The sequence below is a fragment of the Sciurus vulgaris genome (genome assembly GCF_902686455.1).
Source record: "Sciurus vulgaris genome assembly, chromosome: 3".
In the NCBI taxonomy this organism is placed as follows: Eukaryota; Metazoa; Chordata; class Mammalia; order Rodentia; family Sciuridae; genus Sciurus; species Sciurus vulgaris.
This window is the reverse complement of record NC_136463.1, coordinates 6,345,392-6,370,945: the sequence shown is the minus strand read 5'-3', so window position 1 is coordinate 6,370,945 and position 25,554 is coordinate 6,345,392. Positions and strand designations below refer to the sequence as shown.

Sequence of the window (25,554 nt, the reverse complement as noted above, 5' to 3'; positions counted from 1 at the left end):
AATGTGGCTTTGGCAGAGGTGACCCATGGGAAGTTGGCTGTCCAGGCCGGTAATCTGTTGGGAGAGGGAATGAATATCTACAGAGGGAAACGTACCCACAGGTCAGCTCCCGGGTAGGTGGACAGACCCTCTGGGATTCCGTGGCAGTTAGACTCAGCCGGAGGTGCTCAGATCTGAACCCAGGACCTCCACAATACCTCCTGAGACTTGAAAGCACCTGTCCTAGCCCCAGCGCCAGGCAGTTCTGGAGCTGACCTCAGTCCTCAGAGGATAAGCCCCTGACTCTACAGACTTCCCTCTGTACGTCGCAGAGTCCTTTGTATTTTTCCTTCTTTGTTGTACTTTCCCCCAATTTAATACTGAAGCCTTATTCAAAATAAAGTGTGGCGGGCAAGGACAGCAGTATTTTCAGCAGGAGGTCCTTGGAAGGGGGGACCGTGAGGGAGACAGAGGGACGAGGGGAAGGTGATTTTGATTCCTTCCCTGGTGGTCTCCCTCATGAATTCCTACAGCTTCTTCCTTCAGTTCCTCGTAAGAGGCAAGTTTCTTCACCAGTTCCGTTTCCCAAGGGGCTTACAAGCCAACCAATTCTGATCACACACACGTGGGCTCCTTACGATTTGCCCATGACTTTCACATGATAAGGTTTTGCCTGTTCCCCACAGTTCTGGAAGGATGGTGTCTCCCAATTTATTTTATTTTTTAATTTAATTCGTCCTCCCTATTTAATCAATGAACTGATCTGCTGACTCCTGTTACTAAATGGTAGACCTAGAGCCCAACTCCAAAACATCTCCTTCAAATCCAATAATCTTTTGTCCACATCAAAGGTTCTTAGGGGGAAGAAGCCCTCTTCTCCTTCCCTATCCTACCCCACCTTTGAATTTCTTCCCCTACCCCAGCAACATGCTAGAAGTTTTGAGGAGATATGTATAATTTTTAAAAGCATATTCAATATTAGTATACAATATTGGTATTATCAATTTATAAGGAGAAGCCCACCAACATTATGATGTTTATGAGGAACTTCCTGGTACCAACAGCTTCCTCTCCAGACCCTGCTGCTCCCTGGACATCTAGAGTGCACTGTGAGGGGACAAAGTTTCCATCCCTAGCACCATACGACAGATGGGGAAGTGGGGCTGGCCCTGAAGACCTGGGGAGCCCTAGCAGGTTTTAGAGCAGGGAGTGACTTGTGTAGTGTGGTGTTTAGGTTTGTCTGGCACAACAGAGAAGTCCCTGGAATGAGGAAGGCAAATTTGAAGAGTTTTTTAGTACCACGAAACAGAAAGGTACGAGGTAGTAGATGGCAGAGGCAGCAGCTATGAAGTGTATGATGGGGACATAAAATAAGGAAGACTTGAGCAGACCATTCCCCAAGGAAAAGGCACAGATGCCAAGAAGCACGTGCAAAGACGCAAATGCAAATGAAAGCCCCAATAAGGCCAGGTGTGGTGGCCACACCTATAATCCCAATGGCTCTGGAGGCTGAGGCAGGAGGATCTTGAGTTCGAAGCCAGCCTCAGCAACTTAGCAAGACCCTGTCTCAAAATAAAATATAAAAAAGGGCTTTGGATCTGGCTCAGTGGTTAAGCACCCCTGGATTCAATCCTCATACCCAAAATAAATAAATAAATAATCCAATAAGCTAGCCCTTCAGACCCACTGGGACGGCTAAAATGAAATAAATGGCAAAACTAAGTGCATGACTGGGGAGCAGCTGGCCTTTCATCCATTGCTGATGAGAGGATGAAGTGGCACAATGCTTTGGAAAACAGCCTGACAGTTTCTTATAAAGTTAACTATCCACCTGCCTCATGACCCAGCAATCAGCTCCCAGGCATTTGCCCAGTAGTGAACACACACGCCCAACACAAAGTCGGTGGTGGAGTGACGGAATGACTGTTGCAGCATTATTTATCAGAGCCAAGCTAGAAACACTGTCCACGGGGGAATGAATAAATGGGCCGTGATACATTCACGTAACGTGTTCGATGAAACAGAGCAACAAGTCTAGGCCACCATGCAGATGGCCTGAGAGGTGCCAGGGAAGAAGCCAGACACAAAGCCTGCTTACCCTGGGGGTCCATTCATAGGAGGCTCAGGAATAGGCAAACCCAACACACAGCAATAGAAACCAAATCAGTGGTTGCCAGGGGGCAGCGGGTGGGCGACACTTAATGCAAAGGAGACTCCCTGAGAAGAGGACAATGCTCCATATCTTGATTATAGTGGGGCACAAACTCTTACCAAAAGTCATCCAGAGGCTGAGGCTGGGTCTTTGAAGTTCTAAGTTCCCAAGTTCCAGCTTCATCTTCAGCTACTCTAATGCTCCACTGACAGATCACCCACCTCTGACTCATGGACAGGGCCTGCCCTTTCTCACCTGTAGGTATGTATTCCCAGGTTAACTGAGGCTAATTGTTTCTACTCCCACCCGACTCTGAACCCTACTCATCTTCTGGGCTTCTGGAAAATTTGACCATCACTACAAAACTTTTCCAATGTTCTCATGTATTTTGCTCATTCAATCAGTCATATTGAACATCTACTATAAGTCAGGCATTTGGGCTTTCAGTATCTTTTCCCTTCTCTGACTTCAAGCCATTTGCCAGTTAGTATTAGGCATCAATGGTCACATACTGCCTGGCAATAAGCCCTCTCAGATGCTGTGATCCAGCCATAGAAGTCAAAGGGTTCCTTTTGCATGTATTAGCCAGGATAAGTAACTCTAGCTGTTGTAACAAACACCCCCAGGTTTTCAGTGGCTAAACACAATACAAGGTAATTTCTTTTCTTTCTTTCTTTTTCCTTTCTTTCTTTGTTTCTCCTCCTCCTCCTCCTCTTCCTCCTCCTCCTCCTCCTCCTCCTCCTCCTCCTCCTCCTCCTCCTCCTCCTCCTCTTCTTCTTCTTCTTCTTCTTCTTTTCCACATAGTGCTAGGGATCAAACCAGGGCCTTCAGCATACTAGACAAGTGCTCTACATCTGAGCTATATCCCCATCCCTCTTTTTCTTGTTTTCCTCCTCCTTTTTTTCCCAGCACTGAAGGTTGAACCCAGAGCCCCACACACGTCCTCTACCACTGGCCTACATCCCCAGCTCCCAGGGCACTTTCTTCCTCAAGTCAGTGCAATACGGGTCAAGGGACTTTCCTCCAGGAGGTTCAGATCCTTTCCACTTGCAGTGACTGCATCTTCAACACTAAGCCACCATGGTTGCTATGGCAGCAGAAGGGAGAAGGTGAAAATGTAGTTCGAGCCCCAGAACTGGAAGAGGCACACATCACTTCCATTCTCATGCCATCAGCCAAAACCCAGGCAGGTAGCTTCATCCGAACCATGAGAAACTTGGAATGGTGGGTTTCCTGTGAGCTTCCTGAGGCGAGGAGCCTGCGCCCACCTTTCCTTGTGTTTCCCTGAACTTTTTCTATAACTTGCAGCCTGCCTGTCTCCAACCAATACTCAGTCACATGGCTGGCCCCAGCACCCTGTCTTAGACCCAGTCAGTGCCCAATATTGACCAGCCAGCAGGCAGGCAAAACAGGCTTCCCGGAGAAGAAGCTCACAGAGACCAAATTTTGCCTGATTTTGGCCAAGGAGGCTTCCCTGGAGCCTCTCACAGGCTTGGCCCATGGTAGGTGTTCAGCAGGCATTCGGTGAACATGCGAATGGATGGATCCAAGGGAAGAGGGAAAGCAGAAAACAGGCTCAAGGGAATGAAGGAGAGCAAAGCCTTTTAAAAAACATTAGATGGAGAGATGTGGTCCAAACCCTGACCAGCAAGCCTTTGCAATCCACCTGGGTGGGGAGGTGGCACCCTCCTCCCAGCCCCAGTGGACTGGGTGTCTCGGGACCCACCTAGGCGGGAGGAAGGGTGGACGATCCAGGGTTCTTCCTGCCCCGGGCCCTCTGGAGAGCCCCATCCCAGGGCAGCGATGATTCTTCTCCGCTGTGATTTGGATCTTTATGTGTTGGGTTTGTCGGGTTAATTATTGCTATGGCTGGGGTGCGGGGGGAAGGGGCCCTGCCCTGGCCCTGGGCCTGGAGGGGGACCTTGAGAGCTGGACTGGCATGAAGCCCTGGGCTGGGGGATGGTGCAGAGTGGGTTAGGGAAGGAAGCGCCTCCCACCAGCAATTTCTGTGCCCTAAGCTTAGTTGGCTGTGTCTCTTCCCCTTCCTTGTCCCCTACCCATCTGTGCCACCCCCCAAAACTGGACCCAGTGAGGCCCAGCAGCTCCTAGAGGCAACTGGCATTATTCACAGGGGTGGGGCTGGGTGAGCTGGGAGAGAAATAGCCTGGCCCATGGCTCAGATCCTGGGCAGCTGAGGGTGGGACTGGCACCCCGAGTCCACTGGCTCCAGCAGGACGGGGCCACATCCACCGCATCTCAGCATCAGCCTCGCCTTCGGGAACCCTGGCCCTGGCCCACGTGCTGTCTGCCTCCAGCAAGCCTTCCCAGGCGGCCAGCTGTTCTGCAGGGAGAAGCCAGGTGAGTGATGGCTTGGGAAGGGAGGGAGAGAGGCCAGAATGAGAGAGGCAGCAGGGCCGGAGCTGGCAGGACTCTGTCTCCCGTGGCTGCGAGGGCTGTCGGCCTTTCCCTGCTTTACAGGAAAGGAAACTGAGGCCCAGGGTATGTGTCCCATTACGTGGCAACCCCGGGCTGGAGCTGTTGGCAGCACAGACTCCTGCTGGTGAGATTTTCCAGGTCCCTTCACATGCTTCAGGGCAGCACCACTGCCCATGAGGTCCACCAGCCTAAAGAGTGTGTGTTGGGCCGGGCAGAGTGACGCGCCTGTAACCAGTGGCTCTGGAGGCTGAGGCAGGAGGATTGCAAGTTCCAGGCTGGACTCAGCTACTTAGTGAGGCCCTAAGCAACTTAGCAAGACCCTGTCTCAAAATAAAAAGATAATAAAAAAGAGCTGGGGATGTGGCTCTGTGGTTGAGCACCCCTGGGTTCAATCCCTCACAAAAAAAAAAAAAAAAAAAAAAAGAGAGAGAGAGACAGAGAACGTGTGTTGGGTCTGGTGGGGCCAGTGCTGGAGGGAAGGAAAGTGAGGGCTATAATTTTGGGGCAGGATAGAGGCAAACTAAAGACAGCATCTGGAGCCAGGATCTGGACCCAGAAACTTGGGTCTCAGTCGTTGTGTGACCTTAGGTAAGTTGCTTAACCTCTCTGAGCCTTGGTTTTGTGAGAGGGTGAGTTGGAGTAGATGAGGACGATGCTAGCCCCCTTGCTGGGTCCTTAGAAAGAGCAGTAAGGCAACCTTTCTGTGACCATCAGTGACAACACAGGCACGTGTTCCAGCGAGATACCATTATCGCCGCTGCTGCTTCTCATGCTGTTGTGATAATGTGATTATGGCATTATTGTCCTCTTGTCAAATTGACACTTTTTTGTGTGTATCACTGGGGATTGAATTCAGGGGCACTCTACCAACTGAGCTATCTCCCAAGCCCTTTTAAAAAAAAAAAATATATATATATATATATATATTTTAGTAGTAGATGGACACGATACCTTTATTTAATTAATTAGTGTATTTTTTTATATGCGGTGCTGAGAATCAAACCCAGGGCCTCACACATGCTAGGCAAGTGCCCTACCACTGAGCCACAACCCCAGCCCCATTGGCCCTTTTTCTTTTATTTGAAACAGGGTCTTAGCTGCCCAGACTGGCCTTGAACTGGCGATCTTCCTGTCTCGACGTGATTTGAATCTAGCCTATGTTGGCATTGATGATGATGCTAATGAATGTTTTCCATTTCCTGCCAGGGAGCACACACACCCCCCCTCAGTTCCCCTCTCCTTGCCCATGTTTTCCTGTGGGGGCGGGTGTAGAGGGCTGGGGTTCAGGAGTGTGATGACACCACCCAGCTCTGCTCTGTAGTACTGGGCAGCACAGAGGTTGTGGTAGTCCCAGAAAGATGAGTTTGGGGACAACTCAGCATGTCGGGTCTCCCTGCCACTGTCACAGTGATGCCAGGCCTGGCTGATGCCCATGAGCCTCCCAACCCCCAGGCCCTGGCTTCCAGGCCCCTGGGCTGGTCCTCCACCTGCTGGGTGCTGGGGCCTGAGCTAAGTGCTTCACATTTTCCTCACGGCTGGCCTGCAGTGTGGGTGTGATTTCCTCCATTTCAGGAGGTACATAGACTCAGAAAGGGGAATCCACCTCCCAGGAAGTGCCAGAGCTGTGCCTCCTGGGTGGACGCCCAGCCCAGGCAGAGGATCCGTCCACACTCCAGGTGCCCTGAAAGTCGACTTGTCCCTCCCCCGCCCCTGCCTTCTGCAGCACAGGTCCTCCTCTCCTCCTCCCACCCCTCCCCCAGGGCTGGAGCCCCCAACAGGCCAGTCGCCCAAAGAGAGGTTGGCGGAAGTTTTGGGGGAACCCCAGGATTCAGGATGAGGAAAGGGCAGGATGGAGGCAGGGTGGCCAAAGGTTTCAACTTTCCAGTCTGAAGTAGGTGGGGCCCTAAAAATAGATGAAGGCAGGAGGAGGAGTTTAAAAATAGATTCCAGAGGGAGTGATGGAACACACACACACACACACACACACACACACACACACACACAAAGTGATGGAAGGAACACACACACAAAGTGATGGAACACACACACAAAGTGATGGAAGGAACACACACACAAAGTGATGGAACACACACACACACAAAGTGATGGAAGGAACACACACACACAAACTGATGGAAGGAACACACACACAAACTGATGGAAGGAACACACACACACAAACTGATGGAACGCACACACACACAAACTGATGGAACACACACACACAAAGTGATAAAATACACACACACAAAGTGATGGAACACACGCACACGTTTCCCTCCAGGGAAACATGGCACTGAAGAGACAGCTGAGCCCAGACACAGAGACACACAGAGGGAAAGCTCACAGACAACCACAACCCTCCAGGACAGCTCTGGATCCACTATGCCCACCTCCCCCGGACATGACAGTGTGCCCACCCACACACACACACACACACTCGGGCTGCACAGCACACCTGTGCACAGGAGTAGAGGGAGAGGAGGCAGCAACCACCTGTCCCCATCCCTCTCCAGGTCCTGCCAGCTGACCTCTGTCCCTGGCCTCGGGACTCAGATCTAGAAACTTCACCAGCAGTGCTTGTGTGACAGGGGACATCTTGGGGAGGAGGCTCGGGGAATGCGGTAGAGGGAGCTGGGGCCTGCCAGGGAAAGAGCCAGAGTTTGGGTTTCAAATCCCACAGCCCTGGCACCTGAGCACTCAGACTTGGGCAAGTGACTTGATTTGCCCGGCAGTGTCCTTACGGGAAGAGGAAGGTGATTGGACCATTCTCATGGCTTAGCTCTACCTGGTACATGAAAGGTGCTAGATCCAGAATTTTTGTTTTGTTTTGTTTTTTGGTTTTGGTACCAGGGATTGAACCCAGGTATCCTTGACCACTTGGCCACATCCCAGCCCTTTCTATTTTATTTTATTTTGAGGTGGGTCTTGCTATGTTGCTTAGGGCCTTGCTAAGTTGTGGAGGCTGTGTTTGAACTTGCGATCTGTCTATGGCCATACCACCCTTAACGCGCCCAATCTCGTCTGAACTTGTGATCCTCCTGCCTTAGCCTCCCAAGCCGCTGAGATTACAGGCAGGCGCCACTGCACCTGGCTAAATCCAGGTTTTGGGAGGCAGCTAATAGCACGAGAGTGGAGCAGACCAGACATCCTGCCCTGCGCAACCCCTAGCAGGTCATTCACCCCTGCCCCTACCCCTCAATTGCTGCATCTAAAAAATGTCATTAATGCCTGCCTGCCCAGAGTGGGTATGGAAATAAGGCCGTGGGGCCTATTTTGCTCTATGGCCTTTCAGGATCACTATTGGTATGACCTTATTAGAAGTGACCTGGCTTCAGACTCTAAATGAGGCCCGTCATTCAATAATAAAGAGTTGGGGAGGGCTCCCTGCCCTCAACCTTCTTGGAGAAAATGGACTGGGGTGCATCTTAGAGAGACAGACAGACCAGGAGTCAGGTCCTGTTTGTGCGTTCACCAGCTGTGTGACCCAAGCAATGACCTACTACCCTCAGCCTCAATTCTGTTCCCCATCAAATGCATCTAACAATTCCTTGTCATTATTAGATGAGGCTGTCGTGAGGATTCGTTGAAACCATCGGTGTTAAGTGTGGACATACAACAGGCGCCCAGTAACTGCTCAAATGCCATGATGAGACATGGCGTGGCGGTTGGCAGCCTGCTCAGGATGGAGTTCTAACTCCCTGCTTCCCAGTGGTGTGGGCCTGGGCACGGTTTACAAACATCTGTTAGCCTCGGTTTCCTCAGATGAAAACAGACATAACGATGGTGCCTCCTACAGGAAGCTGTGCTGGAGGCCAAGGGAGTGACCCCGGTGAGGCATCTGGGCACAATGAGGGTGGCTCTCACTAGCAATGGGAGGCCAGACCCGGTGCTGCACACCTGCCATGTGCCAAATCTCACGGTCACCCCATCAGGAAGGCAGCTTGATGTCCGTTTTGCAGAATTAAGTTACACACCTCGACCAAGGTCAGAGCTGTGCCGCAGCAGATCTGAGACATGAGCCCAGCTTTGAGACCATTGCCCATGGAGCCCGGGCATTACCTCGTTGCTCTGCACACTGGGTTCCCTGGGGCACGATGGGTTCCCCAGGAATGCCCCCCTAGGTTACCAAGGTGTAAGATTGGGGTAGGGAAAGGAGGAGGCTCTTGAAGGAGAGGCTGGGCCGCAGATTCCAGCTCAACCAGAGACAGAGCCAGCGACAGGGCGAGGAACAGGGAATCTGAGCAAGTGGGAGACAGATGACAGAAAGATACCCAGAGAGACAGAGACCCGGAGAGAAGAGACACATTTGGAGGGGGAGAGAGGAGGGAGGAAAAGAGGACAGCCTCAGTCACAGGGGCAATGGAACGGAAAGGCAGACAGAGGAAATGCTCCGGTTGGTTTCCTCTCCCATCTCAGCAGGCTGGATTTGTTCTCCCAAATAGCACCCTACTGTCCTGCCTGTGGCCCCATAGTCCTTTCTGCCCTCTCTCAGTCCAGCACCCCAGGTGGACTGTGGGTCAAACCATGTACTTGGACCTTAAAGCTGCCAGGGTCCCCTGTCCACCTCAGGTTGAGCCTGGCACCTGCCCAGGACCAGCACACCCAGGTTGAGGACACTCAAGATCAAAGTCATCCCCACCACAGGCACAGGAGCATGGGGGCATGGCAGCATGTGGCCAGAAGCAGATTTCAGTATCAGGAAGTCTCCCTTTGAGGCCTGGTAGCTCCGAGAACAACCAGGGCAAATCCCATCATTGCTCTGAGCTTCTGTTTACCCATCTGTAAAATTGGGACAATCATGACAATATACTCCTTGCTCTCTAGATAAGGGTTATGGTTTTACTGTGAGAGTTAATCATATACGGTACTTAATATAAGCACCCCAACATATTATAAAGTCTCAATAATTGATCGTAAAATCTTGAAAGCCTCACCCTGGGGACAGAAGTGTCTTAAGTGACCCTGTCAGGGAACCTGAATGTTCCTTAACAGAATATCACACAGCCTCTCTGATTATCTCTTCATCTATGAAGTGGGCTAACACTTGACCTCACCTGCCTGCCTCACAGGGCAGGAGAAACATCCAATAAACATCTGATAACATCAGAGAGCGGCATATCAAGGTGACACCCTTCCAGAAAAGATGCCCAGTTCCTTGGGCACCCAGGAACATCTCTGGTGCTCCCTGGAGTCCGCCCACTGGCCAGGGGACCACCCTTGACAGGGGCCCATTCCCTAGCCACTGACAAGGTTGTCTACGCCCCCTGCTGGTCTGGGGCAGATGCCGCCAGTGGGGCTCCAGGAGCCAGGGTGGTGTTGGGAGTGTGGGGGGTTATTCCCACAGGAGGGTCTGAAGGGGAGGATTGCTCCCTGGGACATCAAGGGCCCACCTACTGACAATGGCCCAGTATCCCTGGGCCATTATCAGACCAGTAATAACCGTGGTGATGGACTGATGTGTACTAAAGCTCAGGGGTGTGCTAAGTGCTCTGTAAGCATAATCATTTCGCCCTCCTCTAACCTATGCGGTTAATACCATTATTAGAATACCTATTTACATATGAGGAAACAGACTCGGAGAGTAAATTACCCGAAGCCACACAGCTAGAGGGGCGGGCCAGTGTGGGGCCCAGATCTGGCTGTCTCCTGAAGCCTGCCACCTTCTCATGTGGCTGACCTCAGAGGAGGGGAGAGAAGCATGTACTGTGGGGAAGCATTCTGTCTAGGGCTGGTCATTGGGAACCTGGGGACAGGCCTTGGGAACCACTCGAGGCCTCAGGAGAACTTGCAGTATTTGCCCAAGTGACCCTGGATGAACTTTGGCCAGCCCCTTCCCTCTGGGCCTCAGTTGGCTCAGCTGTGAAAATGGGAAGGTTGGGCCACATACCGTGGCAGCTCCTCTTGCCCATGATTCATTCCACCACCCCCACCTCCGTCAAATCGGTAATCTCATTTATGATACTAGCTTCACAGCAGCCTGACCAAAGCTTCCTAACCCAGGACCCTGGACCTCTGGGGATTCTTTGCCTTCTGTGAGCAAAACTGAATAGGAGTGTAGGTGTGCTCGCTGTGTGCCTTCCAGGAAAAGTCCATGTTGCTAGCCAGGCACGATGGCACCCGCCTGTCATCCCAGTAACTTGGAAGGCTGAGGCAGAAGGATCGCAAATTCTAAGCCAGCCTCAGCAAATTAGCGTGGCCTTAAGCAACTTAGCAAGACCCTGTCTCTAAACAAATAAATAGATAAGAGCTCAGTGGTTAAGCCCCCAGGTTCAATCCCCTATGGGGGAAAAAAAAATCCATGTCATTACCATGTTGTTGCCAGATTCCAATACCAAAAGGCTAAGAACTACTGAGTTTTGCAAACTTTTAGAATTTCTCTATCCTCGAGCTATATTTTTAGAGGAACGAGTCAAGCCAGTTGAGTGTAAGGAAGTTGAGTGTAAAATGCTTCCCTTTGCTGTGTTAAAGGTCCCTTGGTCTTTTGGAGCTGGACCTGCTACAGGTACCCCAGGCTTCCACCCTCGAGCCACAGTGGCCATGGAGACCCCTGTCCCCAGTGCTTCTGTTTAGTCTTTGCCTGGACGACGGGCTCAGATCTGCTCTGACTGGTTCCAGGGAGACTTCCTCACCACCATGTCCTCCCCTGGATGGCCACAGGGAGGACTGACAGGTCTTTTGGCAGGTAGGTGCAGTGACAAGAATGACCAGCAGGGGTCGCAAGGCAGCCCCTTGGGCCAGGGGAAGGTGGGTGGTGGACCAGATGGTGTCTTGCTGGCTCCCTGGGCAGCCTGGGTGTGAGGAATGTGTGGCAGCAGTTGGGAGACTTGGGTTCTGGGACTCCCCTTGCACTCCATGGGGCTCAGTTTTTCCATCTGTAAGGTGAGGAGAAGTGGCCCAGAACCTATGCATGGTTGCTAGGAGGAAGGGGTGACCTTGAGCTCCCCTTGGCAGAGGCATCCTTAGGAAATGGAACGGATGACCCTAGACTTGATCCAGAAAGCAGAGTCCCCTATCCACCCACTTAAAGGGAAGACTTGCCCCTGGGAGGTCTCCAAGGGTTCTGAACAGTCACCACAAGAGCCCCCTAGGGTGCTGAGGGAAATGCAGTCCCTGCTGGAGGCTTCCCAGGGGTGAGGGCCCAGAGCCCCCCATGTAAGGCTTCTCTGGAAGAGCTCACACAGGCCTGTTGAGAAGAGGGACCACACACTCCTGGAGTCAGGGCTGGACCTGGACCTTCCCCCTTGCTCAGCTGCTGAGGGACCCTGCTGGCCCAGTTCCTCACCCTCTCTGTTCACCATCTCCTGATTCTGGGCTCTGCTAGCAGAGCAGGGCAAAGTCTGGGGGATACAGGAGGTGATCATGCTGAGAAGCAGGCCCAGTCCTCACAGGCCCCGGAAGACCCTCTCCCACCCCAGCCTCTCACTCTCCTTGCCCGGCCCTCTCCCATTTAGTCCCCTCATGACTAAAGAAGTGGACACAAGTATGACAAACATAGAACTTTCTCTACAAAAGTTATAATGAGCCTGAGGGAAGGGTCTGTGTACAGTGGTGGGACTCAGAGCCCGGCCCGCCTCAGTGCAGGGGGAGCTGAGAGGGGCTGAGGCAGTAAACGGACAGGAATCAGGTGAGGAAGGCAGCACCTGGGGCTCAGAGAAGATGAGTCGGCACTTGGGGTGGCCCCAGGCCCAGGCCCAGACAACAAGGAGAGGAGCCAGGGAGGGCTCGGGATGGTTGTGACAGGCAGCCAGGTCCTTCGGGTCTTGTGATAGGAAAGGGTCACCTCCTTCGCATCCCCAGCTCTGGGCATGTTTGTACATGGGGCCACACACAGACAGACCAGACGGGTCTTTGGGGGTCCTCTTCTCCTGTCACAGCCGAGGAGGCCCTGGGAGGAGCTCCAGTTGGGGCTGCTTCTCAAGCTGGGGACAGATAAGGAGTCCACTGCTGACAAGGGGGAAGGGTGCATCTGCACTAGGCATGGAGACACACACGTGTGGCTCCTGAGGGACTCTCCCATACCTGTGAGTCTCCCATACCTGTGGTCTGGCTGGAGAGCTCTAAGGACATGCTCTGAGGACCCCCTGGGCTGGCCTTTCCCCAGTCTCAGCACCATTACAGAGCTGGGACAGATGGTGAGTTCTTGTTTCCTTGTGATCCATGAAGAATCACACAGCAGGCCAGATGCTTCCAGGCCTCCAGAGAAACCCACAACCCTCAAAACACATGCATGCACACACACATGCACACAATCCTAGTGGCCTGGACACAATCAGCAGTTTAGATTATCACATTCTCCAGTATCACCCTCATAGAACTTCCCCATGCTGGACCTGACACCTGGCTGTGCCCAGGCCCTGCCCATATGGGTCCCTGGAGACTCTGAGGCTGCTGGCAGATGCCATTCTGTAGCCAGTGGGTGCCCACCAGGCCTGGGGGCCATAATACTGCAGCCTGCTGCTCTAGCACCTAATACCTAGCATTCTGGCCCTCTGGGCCCCGGGTTTGTGGGGGGTGTAAAAGGCTGCACAGCAAAGAAGCAGGAGGCTGGAGGAGGTCAGGCCCCAGCCCAACCCAGCCTGGCTCTTTTGCTCCACCCACAGCCAGTGGTGAAGGACATGGGGCTGGCCTTTAGGGGGACAAGGTGGGGACTGAAAGGCAGGGCATTTGGCTGAAGAGTGTGGCTGGGGAACTTCCCCTCTTGGGCACATGAGGGGGGGAGGCTGCCCAAACTCTTCCCTTCATAAAATGTAGGAATCAGCAAGTCTTCACGGCCTGAGGGGACAGGGAGGATGGGTAGGAAAGACAGCATGGTGAGACGGGTCACGTCCCCTGCTTGCCCCCTTCCTCCAGCTCTGATGTTTTCTAGTCTTTGCGGGACAAGCAGACCCTGCTCTCCTTCAGGGGCTGGCCACAAATCCACATGTACTTCTCAAGGTTGCTCAGAGAGGGCAGCCCTAGGGCTCCAGGACCCTCAGCACTGGGCTCAGGGGTGTTCTGTTGCCCCTCAGGCCACCTCCAGGCCACACCCTTGCTTCGAGGTATGGACAGGCTTTCAAGGGAGTTGACCCACATGGTCTTGCTCCTGGGGAAGGGACTACAGGGCTGGCAATTGTGAGGACCTCGGGCCCCACCGTGGGTTGTGGCAACTTGCAATTCATTTTGGTCAGAAGAGAGGAGTCCCTGGTTATCTGTGGAGGAAGAGACAGACAGAAATACACCTTAGGCAACAGCCTTCAAAGATATCATCTCCAGCCAGAACCAACCACTTCGATGACTTAGCCTCCCTTCTGTGGACAGGATAGTCAGGGATGGGGGACATTGGCCTCCCCATTCACCAAACTGTAAACCAGACTGCCTCCCCACACCCACTCCTGCCCCAAACATTCAAGATCACAGTTATCAGAGGGGAAGGGGCAAGTATTTTCAGGCTTATGGGATGCTGTGGGGGAGGGAAAAGGCAGGGGCCAGACTACAAGAGGACCCCTGTGGTGGCAGCCCTGGGCAGCTGTGATGGTTGCTGATGGTCATTGGGAGCATTTGCTCTTGCTCCAGGCTGCAGGCTGCAGACCTTGCAGACAACAAATAAAACATCTGCCTTGAGGTTGGGCAGTTGACCTGTTAGTGCCACAGGGAACAGGGATCAAGCCCAGCTCTGCGTGGAGCAGCAGTGGCCTGGGTGAGTGAACGAACTATTACCTAACCCTCTGAGCCTCCTCTGCTCATCCTTTGTACCATGGGGATGGTATAGCCACCACACAAAGGGACTCGGGCCTCAATGAGGACTTGCCCAAGAGCCCATTCCAGAACCTGGAAGGTGGGAGGGCTCAAAAACCTCCTCTCTGTGATTGTCATGACTATGCTGTGGCATCCACAGGAAGATGCCCATTTACCCACGTTTTGATATTTCCAGAATCTAGGTGCCTTTTATATCTGCTGCGATAGGAAAGCCTCGGGTCATCATTAAATTGGCAGAAGCTTCTGGTGGTAAAAAAAATAGTGGGACCTCTTGTAACGGCAGTTTAGATTTTATGAAATGCAGGGTGCTTTTCTCCCATGGAAAGGCGGACCCTTTCCCCCTCCCCAGGGGCCTTCCAACCCGGGTCCCTCTCCGCCCCACCCCACGGACACTCACAACTCTGTGTCTTCTAGGGCCGGCGGGCGCTCCAGCGCCTGCCTCCGCCTCCGCACCGCCCCCAGGATCTTCTTGCGCGGTCCCAGCGGGACGCTGATGCTGCGGAGGTCGAGGTCAGAACACAGCATTAGCGCCTCCAGGTCGATCTTCTCTTGCCGCAGGAGGGCGGCAAAGTCCTCCATGTGTAGGGAGGCCAGGAAGGTCTCCAGCGGGCTCGTCTCGGGCTCCAGGTCCTCGTCCAGGCCCAGGTCCAGCTCGTCCCAGGGCAGCTCCTCCCCGCAGCTGCGGTCCTGCAGGCTGTTGGCACTGCCCAGGCTGTCATCGTCCAGGCTCGGGGAGCTATGCAGCCGACCCCGCGGCGTGCCTGCCCCGTCCAGGCCCCCGTCCTCGCGGCCCAGCCCGTGCAGCCCGCTGCTCAAGTAGTTTCTGCGGAACACCATGGTGCCCAGGCCAGGGCGAGTAAACAGGGAGTCGTGACCTGAGTCGGTGCTGACCTCCGAGTGGGCAGGCTCGGCCGCCAGCGTGGCACGGGAGACGCTGTCCTCGTCCGAGAGGAACATGTCCCGGAGCGGGGCGCGGCCCCACTCCTTGGGGTTGGCGTAGGTGCCCTGGCGCACGAACATCACGTCGCTGCCTAGTTGCAAGCCTGAGAGGGAGCGGACGCTCTTGCGGCCGTCCTCTGAGACCTTAAAGGTGCCCTCGCCGCCCTGTTTGCGCCGCTCCAACTTCTTCTGGATCTTGGTCTTGCCCTTAGCGGTGCCGTGCAGTGTGGCCTGCGAGTAGGGCAGGTGGCTGCCCAGGGTCAGGTGCTGCAGCCGGCGGCTCAAGGTGCTGGACGTGAGGCTGGAGAAGCTGAGCGTGTCTGAGCGCTCCGCCAGCTCTCGCCGGTAGCGCCGTTCCATGCGCTCGTGGTGCTTGCGCTGCATCTTGGCGCACTCCCGGATGCGTCGCTCGGCCTCGCGAAAGGCCTTGTCCTTCAGCTTGCCCACCAGCTTCGGGTTGAGGCTGCTCTGCTTGGCTGCGATGGAATCCAGATAGCGCACGCACTCCATGTGACCTTTCATGGCAGCCATGTCCAGCGGCGTGTGGTAGTCGTTGTCTAGGCACCAGATGTTGGCCCCAAAGGACACCAGGAAAGACAGGCAGTGAAGGTGGCCATTGGAAGCTGCCAGATGCAGGGGTGTGTTGCCCCAGATGTCACACTTGTCTGGGTCACCGCTGCAGGGAGATCACGTGGGGAGGAATGATAAGCCATAGCAAGCTGGGGCATACAGTACGCTAAGGCGGAAGATAAAGGAAATGGGGGACCGGGGCGAGGAAGGGAGGCCCCCTAGCCTCGAGGAGCTTCCTCACAGGCACACCAGGCGCAAAGGAACCCGTGGACCTGAGACCTCTCTCTCCACTGACGCCAGGAGACCTGCCGGCCTGAGACCCAAGAGAAAATGGCCTGCCATGCAAGGGGCGGGGCGACGGAGAAGGCGGGGCTGGGGCGGGGCCTTCCCCAACCGAGGGCTGGGAATCTCAGGGGATAAATATTTGATGCCCAGAGAGAAAGGAGTGAATTATTCATGGGCTCAGCGGGGAGCTGGCCCAGAGAGGCGGTGGGCCAGGGCAGAGTCTGGGTCTCTAGGCAGGTGCAATGGGGAGTGCGGCTGCATGTTGGGGGTGACGGTGAAAGAGGAAAAGAGGGTAGTGTGTGCTGGGCCTGAGGCTGGGTGAGTGTGTGAGGGTGTGTGCTTGCGAGCAGTGGGTACTGCCATGTCTGCAGGGAGCAGGGCCAGGCCTGGCAACGCGAGTGTTAGAGCAGGTGTCGGGCCTTGGCCTGGGCCAGGAGGGGACTATGGGGGCAGCCAGGACTGTAGAGGAGGAGGAGGAGGAGGGTCTGCAGCCTGGCAGGTTTGCCCTTCCTTACTCAGGCTGTCCATCTTTGGGAGCCCTGTGAGGCTGGCTGGCTTGGCCTGTGCAGGGATCCCAGCAGCTCCTTCCAGCACCCTCCATGTCAGACTATTCTCCCAGAGGCCATCCTTTGGCTCCTCCAGAGTTCTTGCCTCTCTGGAGCCTAGTATGGGGCCCCTGCCCCACACTAATGAGGCCACGAGGTCACCCCTAGGTCTGGAGGAAGAATCACTCCCTTGTCTCAACATCTCCCCTCACACCCCCCTGCTCAGCTTCCCCACTGGGTGCCAAGTTCTGCAGGACAGCGTGAGGAGGGGCTGCTGGGCATCAGACCCACGCCCATCCAGCACCAAGCTTTGCCTCTGTGAGACTCGGGGGAGGTAGTACACCTGCTTGCTCTCCAGTCCCCTTCAAGAGACACTCAGGTACCTCTCTGAAGGAGGGGCAGGGGGCCAGTGTCCCTGTGTGCCCTCTGAGAGGGAGGAGGGGCCAGGAAGTCATGACCTCTTGGAACATGCCTCAACTACCTAATGCCAGGGGCTGTTCCGCCTTGCTGCTAGGCCCAAGAAGCAGCCACAGAGTGATGGCAAGGGGGTCCCTTCACCCACCACATGCTCAGGCCTCAGGTCTGGTGAACAGCACCAGGACCAGCTCAGAACCCAGCCCTCTCCCCCATTAACATTCACATTAACCTTCCCGGGACATCCCTTCCAGCCCTTTTCCTGCCCAGACCACCCTGGTGTCTAGGCCATTCTGACTTCAACTTCCCCACTCACAACTCTTTAAAAAAATGTATCAACTGTTGATGAATGGGGAGATTGTTCCCAGGTGTGTGATTTAGCCCTCCCCACCCCTGGCCAACACGCTTGAGTGGGTTTGAGCCTGTATTCCCGGGCCCTTCTACCTTGCCTGACCCTGGCATGCCGACTCTGTGTTCACACCACCCCCAGGACAACTCCAGACAGAGGATGGGAGACAGAAGCCCCTTCAGGATCAACACATTCATTGGTCAGCTGTGACTAAAGCAGGAAGGGTACAGAGCACATTAATGGGGTGGCTGAACCAGTGACATTTGGTACTAGGGACAGTGCCCATAAATCCCAGGAAGGGGCAGAGCGAAGAAGAGAGAAGGGTGAGACCCAGCCTGTGCAGAGCTGTGGGTGCTGGCTCCGAGAGCCTTTTGACCCCCAGAATGGGGAGTGGGCAGCAAGGCCCCCCTTCCCAGCCCCCACTTCCCAGCCTTCTGAGTCTCAGACTTCTCTCAAATTCCCACTTTCCCTCTCACCCTTGCTTCCAGGCACCCCCCCCCAACAGATCTCTCCCATATTTCCCTCTGCAGCACCCCCCTCCAACAATCATGGGTCCTCAAATCCCAGTTCCTCCCCTTGTAGCCCCACAACCAGGTCACAAGTGTCACATGTCCCAGCTTATGTACCCCCCTCCACGTGTGTCTCCCCCACTCATACCAGGCTCCAAGGTTCCAACTTAAGAGTCCTCCTCTGTCCCCTGGGGAAGAAGGCAGTTCAGAGGAGGGGGCAAGAGATGCCTCGGAGTCTGGGGAGGCATCTCAGGGCCTGGTGCAGAGCTGGGGGCTTGTCCCCTTCCCTGCCTGCTGGAGGGCTACTCACCCACGGCTCACGATGAGGCGCAGCGACTCCAGGTTTCCGTGGTAGGCAGCCCAGAGGGTGGGGGTCATGCCATCCTCGTCGGGGGCATTCAGCTCCTTCCGTGTGGCCTCCTTGAGGAGCTCCAGATAGCCATCCCGGGCAGCCCGGTGGTACTGGTCGTTCATGGCTCCCAGTTCCGACGGGGCGGGCAGGGGACACGGGGAAATGCCCCCCGCGGGGGCGGGCAGCGGGGTTAGGACTGAGGCATGGGGTCAGAGGAGGGGGCCGGGCAGGGGACGGGGCCACCAGCCCCCACTGCCGCAGATGGAGGGTGCGGAGCGCCAGAGCCGAGGCTACTGGGACATCTGAGCCTCTCACCGGCGGGCGGGGTGGGGGACCTCCAGCTGTCCAGGGAGCCGCCCCGGGCTTCCCCTGGGTCCTAAACGCCCTGCTTCTCAGTGCACAGGGGCAACCCACGTGAGTCCCTAACCTCACTCCAAAAGCGCCCCCTACACTCGTGGACTGGTGAGGTCCTGGACGGAGATAGTGGCGGGGTCCGTCTTTTTAGAGCTCAGTGCTGCGGCTCCTGATTTCTCCAACCGTCAAAGGAACGAGCAAAGGGCTGGGGAAGGCGAAGGCGGAACAGAGGGGCAGTCCTTAACCCCCGGGCAGTGGGCCTAAAGGGAAATGAGGACTCACTGGACAAGACAGCTAGTAAGACGCAGCAGTCCTGGGGGCCAGCCCTTGAGCCACGCTCCAGCAGAGGGTGCTAGAGGACTGGAAGCAGACCACGCACAGCGTGGGAATTTGGTACCCAAGCCCCAGACTTAAAAGCATCCAGTGGAGCAGTGGAGCCCAGCGGCAATAGAGGAAAAAGAACTTCGTTCATTGTGTGGGCAGGTGGGGAAGAGGGGGCTGGTGTCCCAATTTCGGGCAGAAACCAAAATCAAAGGTGTAGGGTGCACCAGGGCTAGAATGGCATCAAAGTGTCGACGACCGGCACTTGGGGCATCTGGGGGCTCTGGGTGGGCGCGATCACTGCACACCAGGTCGCAATGGGTGCGGTGGGAGGGATGCTATCTGAGTGTCTCAGTGGGAGGTCATGCCCAAGCCTGGCGGCGGCGTGATGACAGATAGGGGAGTTCTTAATCAGTAAATATAAATCTAGCCTTATCTGGCTCCCGTACTCTCTTCCCTAAATTCAGTTCGCAGAAAAGATGGATCATGTGAGTGGGACTGAGAGGTTTATGGAGCTGAGCTCCCGCTGCTGTAAATCACCCTGTCCTCTTCGATATAAAGCACCCGTCCATCCCGGCGTGGGAGAGAGGAGACGCTCGCTGCCCCCTGACCCCCAACTCCGCGTGGGCTCCCGGCCCAGTCAGGTGCGTGTTCCTGGACCGACTAGTCAACTATGGGATTTTGGAAGTGGGGACCTTGGACGGAATCCAAGCGGTTACTGCCGCTTTTCTCTTTTCGGTGGAGCAGGAGAGGAACCGGTTCTGATTTTTCTCCTACCCCTTGTCCAGCGCTTGCTCCAGCGCTTTCAGCCCCCATCCTATGGGTTAGGAACTCACTGGCCTCCAAATCAAGGGATAAGATGAGGAAAGGACAGCTGTCAGGGTTAACCTGGGGTCCTGTTCACTCCTCCCCCGCAGTGACCCCTCCAACCTCCTCCAGTCTCCCCAATCATGTCTGAGGAGCTGACCTCAGTCCCCAAGGAGAGCCCGCCTGCGCCGCGGGCCAGCCCCCGCGAGGTGTGGAAGAAGGGCGGGCGCCTGCTGTCGGTGCTGCTGGCGGTGAACGTGCTGCTGTTCGCCAGCACGCTCATCAGTGGCGGTGCCTTCAACAAAGTGGCAGTGTATGACACCGACGTGTTTGCGCTGCTCACCGCCATGATGCTACTGACGATACTCTGGATCCTCTTCTACCTCCTGCGCACTGTGCGCTGCCCCGACGCAGTGCCCTACCGCGACACGCATGCTGGCCCCATCTGGCTCCGAGGTACGTGGCGGGGTGGTGGGGGACAGAGGTGAGGTGGGCACAGCGGGGAGATTTAGGCCGGGCTCTTGGAGCACCTGCAGAGTGTGCGTTGGTGTAGAGTGGGGAGAAATACCCTCTGGAGGACTGGATGTGGCTGAGGATGAGGCGAGCTACAGCGGAAGAAGAGGAGGGAGGGAAAGGGGACCTGAAAGAGAGATGAATAGCGGGATGGAAGGGGACTTCCTTCCCTTGCCCAAGGATTTGGAGAGAGGTGTTCACCAGAGAGTCCTTGATGGAGAGCAGGGGAAACAGAGGGCAGCAGTAGCTGAATGAACCAGTCCAGGTCCCTGAAAGGGGGGCACAATAGGACATCCGCCCATCCACCCACTTAATCATGCACTCATCTTTCCATTTATTCACCCATTCATCCATTCATTGCCCTGGTCACCTGTTCCCCCAGTCATCCATCCATCCACCCAATCATCCAACCACTGACTGCACCCACTGGTCTATCTGCCCATCCTCTGGGTCTATCCTCCACTCTAGAGGCCTTCTCTCCTGGCTCCCTGATTTGCCACCACCACCCCTCCACTGCCCAATTTGCAGGTGGGTTGGTGCTATTTGGAATCTGCACCCTTGTCATGGATGTCTTCAAGACCGGCTACTACTCCAGTTTCTTTGAGTGCCAGTCAGCCATCAAGATTCTGCACCCCCTCATCCAGGCTGTATTTGTCATTGTCCAGGTGGGTAGCAGGAGTGTCACTGGATATGATGGAAAGGAGCAAATGCTTGGCAAAGGTCAGGAGTTCTGAGTTCCAACTACCCCTGGCTTCCGCCCTGAGCAATTGAGTAACTGGAATAGGACCATAGCGGGGATCATGAGTGCAGGCATGTGTAATGAGGTAAGATCTAAATGTGAGCTCCTACTTAGGGGTGCTGCACTTTTATTTTAGCCTGAACAGTGCCAATTGTTAACACCTAGGAGGTGTGAGTTGAGACACCAGCCCTATCTGCTAGAACCTGGCCTGCCCTCCTTGGGTACCCGTAGAGGGCATCCATCTCGGCATGGCTGGTTTGTCCTTGGCCATCGCTGCTATGTTGGGTATTTTGCTCAGGAGGTGGGGCATCCTATAACTGGATTTTTCAAACAAGTTCAATTTCCTTTTTTTTTTTTTTTCAATTTCTTTTTAAATTTATTGCACAAACACCATTTTGAAAGATTGATTGATTTGAGGTAGGACTGGTCTTACCAGGACCAGAAGAGACCCTACCCGAAACAGACCCTAATGACCACAGGGATGGTGCCCTCCTCTGGTACCACCTCTGCTGCCCAGGTTTCCACAGTTTGACATATTTATGTAGCTGTCGTTTAGCTGGCCTTACTCCCAGGAATGAATAATTAGGTGGTCAAAATATGCTTGCCTCTCCATCACTGTCCGCCCCCCACCACCAATGGGGGATGGAAAAAATCAAAGCCAGAGATAAACTTTCAAAGAACCGAGAACTACCATCTTTATACAAACTGTACCATGGAGTAGAAACAAAATATTTCTAGTCTTTTGTAAATCTAAAATAAACCCAATCAGTTAGTATAAGGACTCCTGGACACGGGCTGCCTGGATTTAGCCCATCTGCAGAGCAATGACCCTCCCTCCTCTCTCGATACAGACTTACTTCCTCTGGGTCTCCGCTAAAGACTGCATTCATGTCCACCTGGATCTGACTCGGTGAGAACTGCAGCTCAATGTCTGCGCAGAGTGAGAGACGAGAGCTCTCCAGCCTGGGCATGGCTTCTCCCTCTGCTTAGCCAAGGCCCCCAACTTTGTCGGCCTGGTTTTTACTACTCTGTGCTGTGGGCTTTCCCCTAGGGGAGGGAGTGTGGGGCCTAAGCCTCTGAACACCTGGTCCTCCCCTGGTTGGCATCCAGGCCAGGCTAAGTGTTGCTTTCACACTCAGCTTCCGCGTGCACAGGGACCTGGCTGTCCTTTCATTTCCCAGCACCATCCCTTAGGAGAGCTTCCCACCCCTCCACCTTGCTGGGGATCCAAGATGAAGCAAACATTCACCGGCCTCTCGGCTTCCCCTCCAACCCCACACAGGTGTGGGCTCATGTTCACACTCACCACCAACCTGGCCATCTGGATGGCAGCCGTGGTGGATGAATCCGTGCACCAGGCTCACTCCTACAGCAGTTCTCACGGCAACGGCAGCACCAGCCACACCCGCCTCGCCCCTGACCGTGAGTTCCTCTTTACCCTGGCCTTGGGTTGGGTGATTTGTGGATCTGCAGTCAGTCAACCGAGCCTCACAAGGGCATGGAGACAAAGGTGAAATCCAGGGCCTCCTCCCACTCCTGGGTGTTGTGGGGTAGGCAACAAGGAGGAGGAGTACAGAGGGCATCTCATTCTTGAGGGTGCAGCCTTGACCCATTACCAGGTCCCCATTCCACCAGGAAGAAAGGGCAAGGATCATCAAACTGGGGAGAAAGCGGAGGCGGGGCAGGGGGAGAGTGGTTTTGGGGGCCTGGGATCACACAGGAAAGCCTGGGAAGGAGGCAGAGGTGAGAAATAATCATCCTGTCACAGTGACACAGTGACAATTTCCTGAGCTCTATATATCCTACACAGTGCTAAGTGTTTGAAACACTATTTAACCCTCACAACTTCCCTTGGAACTGGGAACTACTAATATTCCCATTTTATAGGTGCAGAAACTAAGGCTTAGAGAAGTTAAATAGATGCCCAAGGTCACAGAATCTGAAATTAGGACACTAGGTTTCAGATCCATCTTTACTTTTAACCAGTATGCTACCTAAGTAAGAACAGGGTCTACAGTCCCTGGGTCCTAGATCTCTGGGCTTCTTTAGGGCCCCCCACTAGCTAGGACCATACTAGAGACTAATGCCTGCACATACCCCATGGGGGGTCCAGACACAGAGAGTGGTCCCAGACCCAAGGGAGACCCCAGCCTAGCAGGACTGATAAAGGGTCACCCTGCATATCCATAGAATCCTGAGGGTAGTTAAAGCCAGTCCATGGAGGGTTGGGTCTGTGGGGTGGGAGAGGTCTGCTGGAGAGGGACCTGCCTCCGTGTTGGAAGGCAGATAATGTGTTCCAGCTCTCCAAATCTTATAAGTCACTTGACCTCAAGGAGTCTTTACCTGCAAAATCCAGCTGGAAGGGTTCTGGGGATCAAAAGAGATAGCCTACAAAGGATCCTACAAAGCTTGCTCTGGCACTGAGGCAGGATACCTTTCAGTGTGGTTTAAATCAAAGGGATAAAAGGGCACAGTGGAGACCTGGACATAGCAGCTGGCGTCCTGGACTGAGTCAGATGCCTGGACTTCAGGGGATTCCCAAGAGGGCTGTCCTCTCAGAGGACCAGAACTTGTCTATCTCAGGGGTCATTATGGGTGGTAATGGATCAAAGAAATGGAATGGGGTGAAGTGGGTGGTTCTGTGGTTCCATTTTATTCTTTAATTGAGAACTGATGCATCTCATAGGCTCCGGCACATAGTAGGTACTCAATGAATATTTGCATAATGAATGAACACACCAGGCCTCATGAAGGCCTATGAGCTCCTGTGGTGATGGGCAGAGACCCTGCTCTTACAAAGGCCAGGGGTGAGTTGTCTCCAAAAGGCCAGGGGGGCAGTTTAGCCCAGTGTCCCTCTCACCACAGCGGAGCGTGCAGGCAGCACGGTTGGAGGAGACCCCTGCCCCTGTGCCACGACCATCTGCCAGATCTTCCAGCAGGGGTACTTCTACCTGTATCCTTTCAACATCGAATACAGCCTCTTCGCCTCCACCATGCTCTACGTCATGTGGAAGAATGTGGGCAGGCTGCTGGCCTCCCCCAGTGGCCACAGCCACAGCCCATCCCAGGTCAGCCTATTCCGAGAGACGTTTTTTGCTGGCCCGATCCTGGGCCTGATGCTCTTCATGGTGGGGCTGGCTGTCTTCATCATCTACGAGGTCCAAGTGAGTGGGGAGGCGGGCCGCACCCAGCAGGCCCTGGTCACCTACTACAGCTTCAACATCGTCTGTCTGGGGCTCATGACTTTGGTCAGCCTGAGTGGCTCAGTCATCTACCGTTTTGACCGTCGGGTCATGGACCACCATAAGAACCCCACACGCACACTGGACGTGGGGCTGTTGATGGGCGCCGCCCTGGGCCAGTATGCTATTTCCTACTACTCCATTGTGGCTGTGGTGGTGGGCACACCCAGGGACCTGCTAGGGGCACTGAACCTGACCCACGCTCTGCTCATGATAGCCCAGCACACCTTCCAGAACGTGTTCATTATTGAGAGCCTCCACCGGGGACCACCTGGGGCTGAACCTCACGAAACCCTCCCCAAAGAGCCCTGCCAAGGCCTTACCTTTGCCAACCTGGATGCCCTCCACACCTTGCCTGCCTGCCCACCCACCCCAGGGCTGGTCAGCCCCAGCCCAGATGGCCCTCAGGAAGCGGAGGCCATCATCTTGGCCCCTAGGGGCCACTGGAGACGCCGGTGCCTCAAAGACATCTCTCTGTTTCTCCTGCTCTGCAATGTCATTGTGAGTAGCTGGGACTGGGGGCTGGGGTGGGAGAAGGCACGGGGAAGAGGCCGAGGAAGGATGGTATTGCAGGTTCACTTAGATTCCTCTGTCTTCCCCTGCATCCCAGTGGAAAATCTTACAGTTCTCCAGCAAAGGAGCAGGTTCAGAGAGGGTCTCCGCAGCCCTTGGGCAAAGAGCATCTCCAGGGCGCCTAGAAGGAAATCTTAGTGTTCTGGCTCATAGGCAGCAGATGGAGCTGGAGGGGTCCCAGGGAAGGCCAACCTGGGGCTGGGCAGAGGTGAGAGGGAGCTGGGAGCTGATGTGGGAGGTGTGACTGCTCCTGGGAACTTGTGACCTGCCTGCTTCTCAGAATATCTGGAGCAGCATCAGGAAGCAACAGAGACCAGCAGAAGTGTGAGCGGTCTGTTGGCAATGTACAGTGTGAGGCCTGCTAGGAAGCCCCTTGGGTGTGTGTGTGACTGCTGTCGTCTCCCGGGTGATCAGCAAAGACAGTTACTAAGAGCAACAGACTTTACCAAGTACAAATAAACTCCCCGGGTGGAAACAACCCAGGGCAGAAGTCCTCATGATGAAGTGCACCCCCCAAATATTCCTACAACCCAACATAGAAATGTTCCAGGGTAGAATGACCTCCAGTACAGAAATCAGTATTACAGAAATATGTTCCCCGGCGGGAGGGGGTTCAGTGGCCCTCTGGATCTGCAGGTTCCATCCATGTCCCCGTATCCACCCATCCTTCAGATGGAAAATATTAAGGGAAAAAATCCACTGAACAAGTAGAGTATTTTTTCCTTGTTATTATTCCC

At 54.7% G+C, this 25,554-nt stretch overlaps 2 protein-coding genes across 8 annotated transcripts in view; one reads left to right on the top strand and one right to left on the bottom strand.

Moving 5' to 3' along the window:
• Positions 1–25,554, top strand: part of OTOP2 (otopetrin 2) — a 34,245-nt gene that overhangs the window by 5,630 nt on the left and 3,061 nt on the right. Inside the window, exons 1-8 of one of the 6 annotated variants that reach the window (XM_079133174.1) lie at positions 2,936–4,489; positions 11,039–11,252; positions 19,411–19,587; positions 19,861–20,206; positions 20,792–20,928; positions 21,854–21,912; positions 22,285–22,424; positions 23,868–24,745. In XM_079133174.1, coding sequence (XP_078989300.1) covers positions 19,894–20,206; positions 20,792–20,928; positions 21,854–21,912; positions 22,285–22,424; positions 23,868–24,745 — 1,527 coding nt within the window. In that variant the 5' untranslated portion in view covers positions 2,936–4,489; positions 11,039–11,252; positions 19,411–19,587; positions 19,861–19,893. Of the gene's footprint in view, positions 1–2,935; positions 4,490–4,634; positions 4,692–11,038; positions 11,253–19,410; positions 19,588–19,860; positions 20,207–20,791; positions 20,929–21,853; positions 21,913–22,284; positions 22,425–23,867; positions 24,746–25,554 lie in introns of those variants that run through there. The other 5 variants (XM_079133175.1, XM_079133173.1, XM_079133176.1 and 2 more) reach the window with 5 other exon arrangements.
• On the bottom strand, positions 11,268–19,350 carry USH1G (USH1 protein network component sans; the record flags this gene model as incomplete). Of its 2 annotated transcripts, XM_079133181.1 has the most annotated exons (3): positions 18,227–19,348; positions 14,703–15,920; positions 11,268–13,758 (listed from the first exon to the last, which is right to left on the bottom strand). In XM_079133181.1, the coding sequence occupies exons 1-3, from the start codon at positions 18,388–18,390 to the stop codon at positions 13,755–13,757; spliced, it is 1,386 nt and encodes a 461-aa protein (XP_078989307.1). In that variant the 5' UTR covers positions 18,391–19,348. The 2 variants fall into 2 exon arrangements, with proteins under 2 accessions (XP_078989307.1, XP_078989308.1); XM_079133182.1 differs by lacking the exon at positions 11,268–13,758 and having other exon boundaries at positions 14,699–15,920; positions 18,227–19,350.